Here is a 13597-nt window from a genome sequence, read left to right as displayed (position 1 = left end):
GAGGTGTGTTTGGGGTCACTGTCCTGTTGAAAAATAAATGATGGTCCAACTAAACGCAAACCGGATGGAATAGCATGCCGCTGCAAGATGCTGTGGTAGCCATGCTGGGTCAGTATGCCTTCAATTTTGAATAAATCCTCAACAGTGTCACCAGCAAAGCACCCCCACATCATAGTCATGGAAATAAAGAAAACTCTTTGAATGAGAAGGTGTGTCCACACTTTTGGTCTGTACTGTATTTCTTCTCCTTTTTCAGGTTCCTAAGCAGTTCTGCATATCCTCTACCTATGATGGGTTCCCCCCTAAGGGCCAGTTTAACCACTTCAGCCCCAGACTTTGCTGCTCAATGACCGGGTCATTTTTTTGCGATACGGGGCATGCGTCGCTTTAACTGACAATTACGGGGTCGTGCGACGTGACTCCCAAACAAAATTGACGTCCTTCTTCTTCTTTTTTTTTTTTTTTTTTTTTTTTCACAAATAGAGCTTTCTTTTGGTGGTATTTGGTCATCTCTGCGGTTTTTATTTGTGCTATAAACAAAAAGACTGACAATTTTGGGGGACAGAAAAACACTATTTTGCTATAATAACTATCCCCAATTTTTTTTTAAAAAGCTAATTTTTTTCCCCCCTCAGTTTTAGGCTAATATGTATTCTACATATTTTTGGTAATAAAAATCGCAATGAGCGTATATTGATTGGCTTGCTCAAAAGTTATAGCGTCTACAAAATAGGGGAAGATTTATGTCCTTTTTTTATTTTAGTTTTTACTAGTAATGGCAGTGATCAGCGATTTTTATGAGGACTGCAACCTCATGATGGACGAATCGGACACATTTTTTATTCTAACCGTGGGGGGGGAGGTGGTACTGCCTGGTTGAGGAGTGATCGTTGTTCATACCTCACCCCTGACGACACAGAGATCTGTCTGTTTACATTGACAGATCTCCCCTCCGTCTCTGTGTGGAACGATCGCAGGTGCCCGATGAGTGAGCTACTCTGGCCACTGGGAATTCTCCCTACAGGTTATCTGTGACGGTTGCAGGAAAGACCTTTATCATGGGGGGGGCGTGGTTGAGTTCCTGCACCTCCTTCTTTTTTTTTTTTTTTTTTTTTTTTTTTATAAAAAAAAAAAAGCCCTGGATAAATTTATGTAGCCTGGCAAGTGCAACCGGCCCTTTTGAGGGAAACCATAATGCTAGTACGGCCCACAATTTAATGGAGTTTAACACCCCTGTTCCAAAGAGTTCTATGCCAGTAAGGTAGTGGTGTTTTTTTTTGGGGGGGGGGGGGGGGGTTCACCCTTGAAGTGGAGAGAAAGTGTACAGAAAGTTGGTGAAGTAATGCCGCCCCCAACGTACATGCACCTATGGACACAAGTGTCAGAGGTGTCTGTGTACAACCACGTTGATTGCCCCATACATGATGGATATGCCCGCACATGCCAAAGGGAAAGCAATAATTATAGGGTAGGGCCATTATTCCCTTTAACCACTTGCCGACCGTGGACGTTGTATAACGTCCTCGGCTTTGTGGGTCTGTATCTGAATGATGGGTGCAGCTCCAGGCATCATTCAGATATCGGCATTTTCAGCCGGCGATTCCCTACACCAGGGGTCTCCAAACATTCTAAACAAAGGGCCGGTTTATTGTCCTTCAGACTCTAGGAGGGCCAGGACTTTGACCAGCGGGGGTGTAAATTTTCCTGGCATCAGTGGGACTAAACATCTGGTATTAGGGGGAGGAATAGTGCCCCATCATTGGTATCATAGGGAGGAATAGTGCCCCATTAGTGGTGTCAGTGGGAGAAATGGTGCTTCACTGTCGGTGTCAGATGTAAGAATAGTGTCTTGTATCAGTGGGAGAGATAGTGCCCCAAGGGCCGGATAAAGGCAAGCAAAGGGCCGCATCCGGCCCTCGGGCCGCAGTTTGGAGACCACTGCCCTACGCCATAAGAATGATCATAGTGGCTGTTCCACCGATTTGATCATTCTTACGGGCGGCGAGAGGGGACGTCCCCTCCCGGCACACTCCGGTGCTTCTACCGACTCACCTGTGCAGTCGGTGACCAGATCCGCTAGACTCGATGTTATGACTTCACGCCTGGGCCTCTGCATTCAAAAAACGGCGTCGCTTCGGCTGTGAAGCGGTGATTTTTTTTTTTTTTTTTAATAGTCTTCCGAGCCTGGAGGTGAGATGTGGTGCCTTATTGACATTTTTTTTTGCATGAGTTGTCTGTGCAAATACCGTGCGAGATAAAAAAGTTGCAATGATCGCTATTGTATTCCCTAGGGTCTCTGCTAAAAAAAACATACAATGCAAAAAAATTATGATTTTTTACTTGTAGGAGCGAAGTGTCAGAATTGGCCCGGGTGGCAAGTGGTTAAAGGGTGACTCAACTTTCGTGGAAAAATTGCAAATGTATTTTCCACAAAAGTTCTATATTTGTATACAATTGCAACTCGAGTCATATTGTATTTGAATGTTGTGAAAAATTACCTTTCTTTTTTCCAATCTGCAGCTGTCATTTTCTGTATAGTGCAATGCAATATGGCTACCTGGAGGTGTTATTTCTGTGCACAGCTGAGCAGGCAGATGACGGATCCGTCTGCGCTCACTGTGCAGGGACGGACCTGTCGGAGCCCCGCTCTCCTCTATGGGAAGAACAGATGAAAACGGACAACCTGTCTTTTTTCATCCGATCCTACCCGCTAGACTGATGGCGAACGTCTGTTTTCAGCGGATCCGATCGGATGGCAGGTGGGTGTCACGGACACGCATATCCGCTGACATCTGCCTCCCCATAGAAGACAATGAGTGACGGATCAGATCCGCCTGAATCTGATCGTGTGAAAGGGGCCTTGCACTTATTATACATGTATTTCGTTTCTGTTTTTCAGACTAATGACATGTACAGAGTGAAATGGTGTCTTCAGTGGCTTGCTTATAAAGCTGGTAAGTATGTTGTCTGTTGTTTTTTAAAGGGGTTTTCTTTTTCTTTCATTGATCGGGCTGTGTTTTTTTTTGTTTGTTTGTTTTTTCCATAAACGTTTAATGTGTTTTTTTATTTCCTTTTCTTCAATCATAACCTGTCTCCACACTAGAGCTACATCTCTTTGCAACTTTCACACAGTTATCCTTTAGGCTGGCTTTTAGAGATGGGGCAACTGGTCCCTGCAGGACTAAACACGTGGGACAGTCAAAGTGACTTTTTAAGAACTGGGTTCCTCATTGGGGCACACTTCTATACTTAATATAAAATTATATTGTGCTGTATCTTTTTAACCACTTCAATACGGGGCACTTTCACCCCTGCCCAGTCCATTTTTCAGCTTTCAGCACTGTCGAACATTGAAGGACTATTGCGCGGTCATGTACACAAATTAATTTTTAATAATTTTCTGGAGCCTTTGGTGGCATTTTAATCGCTGCTGGGTTTTTCTATTTATTTTTATTCCATAAAGGCATACAATTTTGAAAATCGCGTGTGGTTTTGGTTTTTGTTTTGTTTTTGGTTTTGTTTTTTTCTGTCAAATTTTGTAAATAAGTAATTTTTCTCCTTCACCGATGGGCACTGATGAGGCTGCACTGACGAGGAGGCACTGGTGGGAAGCACAGATGGGCACTAATTGGTGGCATTGCTGGGTCTTTTACTGTCATCAGGGTGATAATCCGTGCCCTGATTACCTTCCCTGGTCCCCCCTGCAAGGAGATACCGCTGCTCGGCACTCCTTGCCACACAGTCTGTTAGTGTGAGGCGAGGAGAACTGATTAACGGCACTGCCGCATTTGCGTGTGACCGATTGTGATTGGACACAGCCAATCACACGGTTAAAGAACCACGTCGTTGGCTCTTTACAGAGTTTGGGTTCACGCCGTGTCCTATGAACACAGTGCTGCTAGTGAGAGCGACCGTTCTGGGGCAACATCATGGTGTCCTCCCAAAACGAGAGAAACGCACCTCTCCATTTGACGGCGGGCATCAAGTGGTTAAGTTCATCAATCAAATACTAGGAGATATCGAAAAATGCATACATCATGTGAAGTCACCGCAAATGGTGCAAAATCATAAACTATAAAGTCTACCATAAAATATAAGTGATGATTTCTTCCATGAATCCTTTTTTAGGGAGTTCCATCACTATTTCTATCCATCAGAGGTCTAATGGCACTCATTGATACCATAGGATAACCTGCAGCAGTCTACCACAGGTGCAATAATAGGGAATTGCAGGTAACGCCAGCAAGGCTTGGTAATAGTTTACACTCAGTTTGTTACAGGATTATGGCGAGACACAAATCGGAGATTCCGTAGTGTAAAACTGCTCGGTATGATGTTGAAAATAAAGGTACTCACATTTTCTATGTGCCAAGGATCGCGTAATACACCAACCACCGTTCAGTCCTGCAAAATAAACATGATGATGTCGGCGCTGGCTCCGCCCAACACGTTTTATTGTAGGAGACCTCTTCAATGGACTGGTCCCTTGAAGAGGTCTCCTACCACAAAATGAATCGGTGGGAGCCAGTGCTGACACCATCATGCCAATGGACTGACTGGCGGCTTATTTGTTATAAAGTCTTCTGCACAATTTTACACTATGAAGTCTGTGAATCATGTCTTGTTGGAATTTTGTTGCATACCGAGTGGTGTTGCATGCTATTATGATCCACGCTGGTGTGACCTGTGGTTCACTATACTTGTCCCTGTGGTGGATTGCTCCAGGTGGTCCTCTGGTATCAATGAGCGTGATTAGGACCACCTATGCTAAGCGGTCTGATTTTGGTAAGAGGCCGATGGTTTGCAATGGTGGTGGAACTCACTAAAAAAAATTAATGGAAGAAATTTCTCTTATGGTGGACCTTTTTTATGGTTTATGATTTTGCATTATTTGTGGTGTTTGTACATGATTTACACATTTCGATATTTGATATGTGTTTAAAGGTACAGCGCATCATACTTTTTATATTGCTTTTTTTTACTGTACACATGCACATATGGCAGGGATATGCAATTAGCGGACCTCCAGCTGTTGCAGAACTACAAATCCCATGAGGCATAGCAAGACTCTGACAGTCACAAGCAGGACACCCAGAGGCAGAGGCATGATGGGACTTGTAGTTTTGCAACAGCTGGAGGTCCGCTAATTGCATATCCCTGATATGGTATTAAAAGTCAGCTACAAAAAGTGTAGCTCCTGACTTTTAATAAACGCTTACCTGACCCACGGTCCAGCGATGCGGCTGCATGGAGCCTCCACGGCCAGGCAGGCACTGCCCATTCGTGAGTCGCACTGTGCTCTAAGTAGACGGGCAGTCTTCTGGGACCTGTGACATGTCCCAGAAGATTGCTGAGAGGGAGGGGCCACCTAGGTAGTCACCTTGTCGGAAGTGGGACAGGAAGTCCAGCTCATAAACTAGGCACCCAAATGTGGCATGTAAGGGGGTGAGGAGTGCCTAAAGCGGACGTTCCTCTTTTGGGTGGAACTCCACTTTAATGCATTCTATGCATTAAGGCAGGGGTGCTCAACCCTTTGAAGTGCAAGGGCCACTTAAGCGACTTGGTAACCGTTAGTGGGCCACAATGAGCGGAGCAGGTGGATGGCAGCCCACTCGGCTCTATAGAACCCACTTTACTTTTTCACAGGAGCAGCACAGTCCCCCTGTGGCTTTCCTGCAGGTTAGCTGCACTTTGTCATAGATTGTAGTGTGGTGCACTTTCAGAAAGCTCACCAAACTCGCAGGTAATAGAAGTCTATGGCTCAGTGCAGGTAACCCACAGGTGCACTTCTCTGCACCTGCGGATCAGTTTGAAAGCAGCCCATTAACCACTGCAGAACAGATATGCCCATATATACACTGTGATTTTAGGCCCCTTTCACATTGGGGCGTTTTTCATGCGGTACAACGCTAAAAATAGCGCTGCTATACCGCATGAAAAATCATGCCCTGTAGTGTTCAATGTGAAAGCCCGAAGGTCCTGCTAGCCGCATGTTTACCGCAGTATAGGAGCGGTGTGTTCAACGCTCCTATACCGCGCCTTCCCATTGAAATCAGGGCGGTATTAACCCTTTTTCGGCCGCTAGCGGGGGTTAAAACCTCACCGCTAGCGCCCGAATATCGCGGTAAACACGACGGTATAGCCGCGCTACAAATAGCGCTGCTATACCGTCACCGTGGCTCCACGCTGCAATGTGAAAGCAGCCTAAGTAATAAACTGCCCTTTAATAACCATATTCTATTTTATTCCATCCCAGAGCAGGAGGTCGCAAGCCACATCAGAAGGCTCCACGGGCCACTGGTTGGGCACCCCTGCATTAAAGGGGGTGTAAAGGTAAAAAAAAAAAAAATTCCCTAAATGGCTTCCTTTACCTCAGTGCAGTCCTCCTTCACTTACCTCATCCTTCCATTTTTCTTTTAAATGTCCTTATTTCTTCTGAGAAATCCTCACTTCCTGTTCTTCTGTCTGTAACTCCACACAGTAATGCAAGGCTTTCTCCCTGGTGTGGAGTGTCGGGACTCGCGAGCACCCGCACAGGGCCCCCAAGGGAAAGCAGCTCTCAATGGGGGCACTAGAAGAGGAGGGACCTGGAGTGCCACCGGAGCACCCCAGAAAACGAGGATCGGGTCCGCTCTGCAAAACCCTTGCACAGAGCAGGTGAGTATGACTTGTTTAAAAAAAAAAAACTTTTCCATTTACTTTAAAGGGGTTGTAAACCTTCCCAGTTTTTCACCTGAATGCATTGAGGTGAAAAACCTTTTGTAGTGCTGCAGCAGGACAAGGGAGCACGCCGCGCACGGGTGACCTGAAGAAGATCGCTTCTCTGGGTCACTTGATGCGGGGAGGAGCCAGGAGTGCCGTGGAGGGAACCCAGAAGAGGGATTGGAGCCACTCTGCAAAACCAACTGCACAGCGGAGGCAAGTGTGACGTCTTTATTTTAAAAGGAACCCTTTTTAGTGTCCCTTTTTATAAAATGATTTTATGACTTTTGATGGAGCTTTGTACATGTGGCCAGTAGGTAAACATCACCGGTTCACACTGACTTTGCTAGAGCTCAATGGATCAATGTCAATCCCAATGTAATGCTTCATCCTCTGTATTGCAGGCATGGATAACCGTTTTGAATTGTTGGATCTAGAAAGTTTAATATTGAAATACTTTAGAGACAAACTTGGTGAGGAGCCTTCAAAATCCACTGTGAATCGGCTACTGGAAGTCGTTCATTGGGATTACGCCAGCAACACCAGGTAAAAAGACCATGCCCAGCTTGCAGGTGTGAGTGTGAAATATTGTGATTTTGCAGGAAAAAAAAAGTCTTCCTTTTTTCTTTGGCTCCCAAACATTCCAGACATTCAGGTTTGTATCACATCATTGTTTCTTTATCTTTAAGAGCTGAAATTCTTTCTATAGACCTCCTGTTTACTAAAACAACAATTTTGTATCTTGACAGGTGCAAATGGCATGAGGAGAATGACATGTGGTACTGTGCTCTTGCCAGCTGCAAGAAAGTTACGTAAGTGTATAGACATTGCTGTAACTATACCTTACCACCCACAGTCGGTAGAGTTGGATGGCGTGCGCCCCAGACTCTGTGCACGAAATCACGTACAGGTACGTGATTATGTGCAGGAGTGCCTCCCTGCCGCAGTATATTTGCGTGGGGCAGTCCTTAAAGCGGAGGTTCACCCGTATATATGACTTTTTCCCCTTAGATGGATGCTCGTTTTGTCTAGGGGAATCGGCTAGATGTTTTAAAATATGAGCCGTACTTACCGTTTACGAGATGCATCTTCTCCGTCGCTTCCGGGTATGGGCTGCGGGAATGGGCGTTCCTATGTTGATTGACAGTCTTCCGAGAGGCTTCCGACGGTCGCATCCATCGCGTCACGATTTTCCGAAAGAAGCCGAACGTCGGTGCGCAGTATAGAGCCGCACCGACGTTCGGCTTCTTTCGGCTAATAGTGACGCGATGGATGCGACCGTCGGAAGCCTCTCGGAAGACTGTCAATCAAGAAGGAACGCCCGCTCCCGAAGACCCATACCCGGAAGCGACGGAGACGATGCATCTCGAAAACGGGTAAGTACGGCTCATATTTTAAAACAACTAGCCGATTCCCCTAGACAAAACGAGCATTAATCTAAGGGGAAAAGATCAAAAAATAAATAAATGGGTGAACTCCCGCTTTAAGTGGTTCCAAATCCTGTAATCGCATGGAAACTGGAGGCTTCATTCACAAACTAAGCCTGCAGATGGCAGTACAGCCTGAAGTTAGCAATGTGTGTTTCTGTAATGTAATTGTCAGATACAGTTAGTAATAAAAGAATAATAGTGTTTGTTTGTTTTTTTTTTATTGCCTCTTATTAGGGTTTTTATATGGAGATCACTAAACTGCATTAAATGCTGCTGCTTTTTTCTTTTTTTTTTTTCTACACTACTCTTCCTTCAGCTACTGTATCAGCAAAGCCTTGGCCTCAGTTTATGACGTGACTCTTACACCGTCTCACTTGCCCAGCCCAACTCCAAAAGCGAGGTGGTCGTCTGGTGATAATAAAACCATCATCCTCGATGCTAAAAGATTCCAGGTATGCCAGCTTGGCCAAGTAAGGTTGGTTATCTTGGCATAGTGTTTTGGGGGAGCTAAGGAGAGATTTGGCATGTAGGGAAAACCTACATAACATATACAGGTTATTGCCCTAGTGGGAACTGAAAGCAGGGCTACAGTGCTGCCGACTGTGCCGCAAAGCTGCTTCATGATGGGCTCAAATAGTTGTAAAGTCACTCTGTGTAATTGGTAGAATCCCTTTTGTTATATGCAGAGCTTTTTTTGTTTTATACAAATTATGCCGCGCAATACCTTGAACTGCAGTCTGCTCACATAATTTGTAATAAAAACATCTTTGCCAATTTTTTTCCCCCTCCACCCACTTTGCATATTTTTATATATATATATATATATATATATATATATATATATATATATATATATATATATATATATATATATATATATATATATATATAATTGTAATTCTGTACTTGCCAAATATGCTGCAGAAATCTCCCTCCATTGAGTCTGTCTGCAACCATTTTAACTGTGGGCAGTTGAAGCTGCTGCCTGTTAACTTCCTGGATTTACACACACGCACCTCCAGCTCTGCAGCTTTCATTGGCCCTCCTTATTTCCCTTCCTAGCAAACTCTCACGAGAGAGAGCGAGCGCTGTGTATGATGTAAGCCTAGGCTACTGACCAGACAAACAGGAAGTGGGCTGTATAAGGTATTTACTGGCAGAAAAAATGTTTTTTACTATCCAAAGTTAAAATCACAATGGCAGAGGATTTAATAGATTGAAAGATGAGAAAATTACTGAAGTTTACGCTTTAATTCATAGTGCTACTGTGCAGTCACTTGAAGTCCCGGCACTCTCCTTCCCCCTTTTCTGAGGATTACAGCGGGAGGGGCTGAGATTCCCCTCAAGTTAGCCAGTAGGAGAGCGGCGGGCGGTCACGTGACCACACAGAGCTCTGCAATAAGGTACTGCGCTGCATCATTTTTATAAAACTTGTATAAAGACATTCTGCAATATAGTTGCAGATAACTGTAATCGGTAGAATCCCCCCTGTTTTTTTTACATAGCATTGGGAGGAGATGGGCACAGACTCCCAATCTGATAGGGAGAGGGGCGGGTTGACAGACATGTAAACCGACCAATGTATCATGGCTCAGCAGCCATGATTACTGTGATCCGCACAGCCAAGGGGACACGGGATCAACCAGGTTTTTTTTACAGCATAGAACTGGACAAATAATGCTGCATAAGCACTATGCAGTATAACCAGTTTTAGAAGAACAGATCCCCCCCCCCCCCCCCTTTTTTTTTTGTCACAGACACTTTAATGTTCTGCGTACAAAATAGTACTTTTGAATGAATAACCATATCACATTATTGTACGCACTTTCTACAGAAAAAAAGTGATCGTCTGCGTTTCACTGACAATTTGGATTCTGCAGGGGCTGCTTGTGGTAAGTGTCCTTCCTTGAACGGAGTTGTTGCTTTAGGTGATGTATCAAAATATTATATATATATATATATATATGTGTGTGTATATGTTGTAACCTTGCGGGAACAGACTCCAACGGTAGATGCGTTTTTAAGGGCTTGGTAGCCCACTTTTATTTAAAAACATCAAAAGTTCACATATACATTTGCTGCCCTCGCAGGGGTTCTATCATTCCTGTATCTTGAAAAAGAATCAATAGTTCAGCCTCCCGGCTTTCACACTAGCCGTCCTGCTGTTTCAGGCCTTTAGCCCAGGCCCCAAGTTCTGCTCCTCTGAACTACCAGTTTCAGAGATAAGCACACATCTAGCTTACGTCTTGCTGCTCCAATATTAATGACCTCTGCCTCCTGCAGAGATACATCCACTCTGTGACTTCTCTCACAGAGCTTTGGGAGTCACCTGACTCCTTAGCACAGACCTCCTGTCTGTGGGGTGGGGCCCTGAGCCACAGCCAGGCCAGCACTAAATAGCTGCCCACACAGCTGAGTAATTAAGGCGTCTGTCTCGCCAAAATATGGCGAAAACCAGCCATCCTTCAGGGAAGACAGACCCAAACCATCACAATGTGTGTATGTATGTGTGATTTTATATATATATATATATATATATATATATATATATATATATTATAGTGCAATGATGCTAAACCCAAATTCTATACAAATGTAATCTGCAAAAATATCTACATGGTTAGAAAAAAATAGTGACCAGAGTGCTGAAATGTATCACTAAATGGCACACAACTATATTATCCACATATTCCTATCCTTTAATCCCCCATATATCAGATAAAATACACTCTCTGTGCATGCTTAAAGGAGTTCTCTGAGCTAAAACTTTTAACCCCCGCTGTGCCCGGGCTGTAAAACTATACAAAATAAACTTTCACTTACCTGCCTACGATCCCCCGTTGTTCCGATATCGCCGTCCCGGTCTCTTCCACTTCCTGCGGGTCGGTGACTCACAGTGCGCTCAGCCTATCAGCGGCCGCAGCAATGTCCCGTCGCGGCCGCTGATAGGCTGAGCGCACTGAGTCACCGACCCGCAGGAAGTGGAAGAGACCGAGAACGGGACGGCGATATCGGAACAACGGGGGATCGTAGGCAGGTAAGTGAAAGTTTATTTTGTATAGTTTTACAGCCCGGGCACAGCGGGGGTTAAAAGTTTTAGCTTAGAGAACTCCTTTAAATTTCTTATAAAAATGATTAACTTCATAGAAACCTGCTCCAAGGTGAGCTAATGAACCACTTCAAATCAAGCTGTTTTTATTCCACCACACGGTGCTCAGTATGCTCTCGCCTCTGCATTTGACCCAAATTTACTATAGCTCAATTAACGTCTTGCCACTTCACCGCCGGAAGGATTTACCCACTTCCTGACCAGGCCATTTTTAGCGACACAGCACTGCGTCGCTTTTGGTGGTATTTGATCGCCTCTGTGTTTTTTTTTTTTTGCGCTATAAGCAAAAAGACAACTATATTTTTTTTTTTTTTTTTTTTTTTTTTTTTTTTTGCTACAATATCCCCCAAAAAATAAGTAAAAACAAATTTCTTCATCAGTTTTAGGCATGTATTCTACATATTTTTGGTAAAAATTGCAATAAGCATATATTGTTTTGCACAAAAGCTCCAACTTGGCGGGCAGGCGTGCCCCCTATAACTCTTAAAGTGGCCGACGTACACCTACAGCAGTTTGCGCAGCCGTGCCAACATGCCGCTGTATAATGAAGACAGCTGGTAGGCAAGAGGATATTAGACAATGGAGCAAATATGTTCCCTGTATCCCTATACAAAAATGTAGCTTAAAGCGGAGTTCCAACCACAATTAGCATTTTTTAAATGTATGTCCTTTCATCCTGCGTTTTTATAATATAAATCCGGTCACTTACTATTTTACAATCTGCCTCCGATCCGCATAGATATTCAAAAAAGATGGTTTATAAAACTGTCTACACTGTTGTCATTTTGCTTGTGGGCATTGTGAAGCCTACAAGCACTTCCTGGAAGTCTTGGATGGGGAGTGATAATTGGACAGCGCACTGCATCCTGGGAAATGATGACACACATTTCCCAGGAGCATTAGAGGGAGATGATGTCAGAATCCTAGGTGGTTTCAAAGGCAGATTTTGTAGGACCGCATAGCAACAGGCATTTCCAGATGAGTAAAAAAAAAAAATTCTGGGATGGAAACTCCACTTTAACTATAACTATCTTTTGAGCTTCTCCTCTCTGTTACTATATTTTACCTTCACACATTCTTGATATTTCGGGGTAAAAAACCTGCAGTGCAGCCCCTCCAAATACTCACTCGGCCTGATTTTAGTCCAACGCTGTGCAATAGCTCTTCTCCCCTCTCCTGGCTTTTATAGGCTTGACTGAGCAGTGAAAGCCATTGGCTCCTGCTGCTGTCATTCAAAGCCTGTGGGGGGGTGGGACCGAGCCTGCACGAGTGACCCCGGGGGGGAGAGCAAGGAGCGCCAGCGGGGGGACCTGAAAAGAGGATCGAGGCTGCTATGTACAAAACTGTTGCACAGAGCAGGCAAATATGACGTGTTTGTTTCATTTTAAACAGTGCTAAATTGGGAATGTGACCGCCTGTTGAAGGGTCCTGCGTGGCTCCGAAACATTGCCTTTTGTTGTAAAAATGTTATCGTTGATTAACGTTTTGGGCCCGTTTTTTGGAGGTCCTGGTGTGCTGGTGACCTTTTCTCTGACTGTTCACTGTCACTGCTGCTGATCTCTTCCAATTTTTAAAATGCAGCCATTTTTGCAGGAACGTGTGTGTTGGGAATGTTGCATTGGAAGTTCCAGCTGGGAGATGCCACCTTTCTTTGGTATCAAAGTGAAATTCTAAATATTGGAAGACGCAGGCGGTTAAAGTTGAACTCCAGAAATTAAGCCACTTTGTAAAAGGTGCTGGAATATTATGAGTTTAAGTCCAATGAGGTGCATGCCACCTGTGGGCTTATCTTTTTTAATTTTACATCTAACAGTTTTGGAGAGCTCCAGGAGCATATGACTAACAGATGCTGCTTTCTCACACATGCCAGCTCTGCTTTCCCATTCACAGAAGCCTTTTGTATTATATGAACCTATTCACAAAGAACTCTGATTAGTTGGGAGTAGGGTTGGGTACTGTAGCTGCATGCGACTCACCATCCTTGTAGCATGCACCCTGTTGGACGTTAACTCATAGCATGCCTGCACATTTTACAAAGCCCAATGGGGTGCATGCCTTGAGGATGGCGAGTTTCCTGCAGCTACAGGACCCAGTCGCAGAGCACTTTGCATTATATGAACCTAGTCACCAAATACAAAGGCTTCTGTGAATGGGCAGTAGAGCTGCTGTGTGTGCGAGAGAGCAACATCTCTTGAGTGTACTGATGGCTATCCTCCTGCAGCTCCAATAATGTACTTTAAAGAGAAGTCCAGGGGTAGCATGCACCTCATTGGACTTTAGCCACTTTGTAAAATGTGCTGGCATATGATGAGTTAAAGTCCTGGACAGGAGGTGAAGGGACATTTCACTAAGGACG

At 44.4% G+C, this 13597-nt stretch overlaps 1 protein-coding gene across 1 annotated transcript in view; it reads left to right on the top strand.

The window, feature by feature from the left end:
• The window catches only part of MAEL (maelstrom spermatogenic transposon silencer), a 35116-nt gene that overhangs the window by 21154 nt on the left and 365 nt on the right, over positions 1-13597 (top strand). The window contains exons 8-12 of the mRNA XM_040339085.1: positions 2900-2954; positions 7107-7248; positions 7452-7514; positions 8449-8584; positions 9967-10024. Of these exons, the coding sequence (XP_040195019.1) occupies positions 2900-2954; positions 7107-7248; positions 7452-7514; positions 8449-8584; positions 9967-10024 (454 nt within the window). The remainder of the gene's footprint in view (positions 1-2899; positions 2955-7106; positions 7249-7451; positions 7515-8448; positions 8585-9966; positions 10025-13597) is intronic.

Source organism: Rana temporaria, chromosome 2 (assembly GCF_905171775.1).
Source record: "Rana temporaria chromosome 2, aRanTem1.1, whole genome shotgun sequence".
NCBI classification, from domain to species: domain Eukaryota; kingdom Metazoa; phylum Chordata; class Amphibia; order Anura; family Ranidae; genus Rana; species Rana temporaria.
Note: the sequence above shows the minus strand (reverse complement) of the source record. Positions and strands in the feature narration are given on the sequence as shown.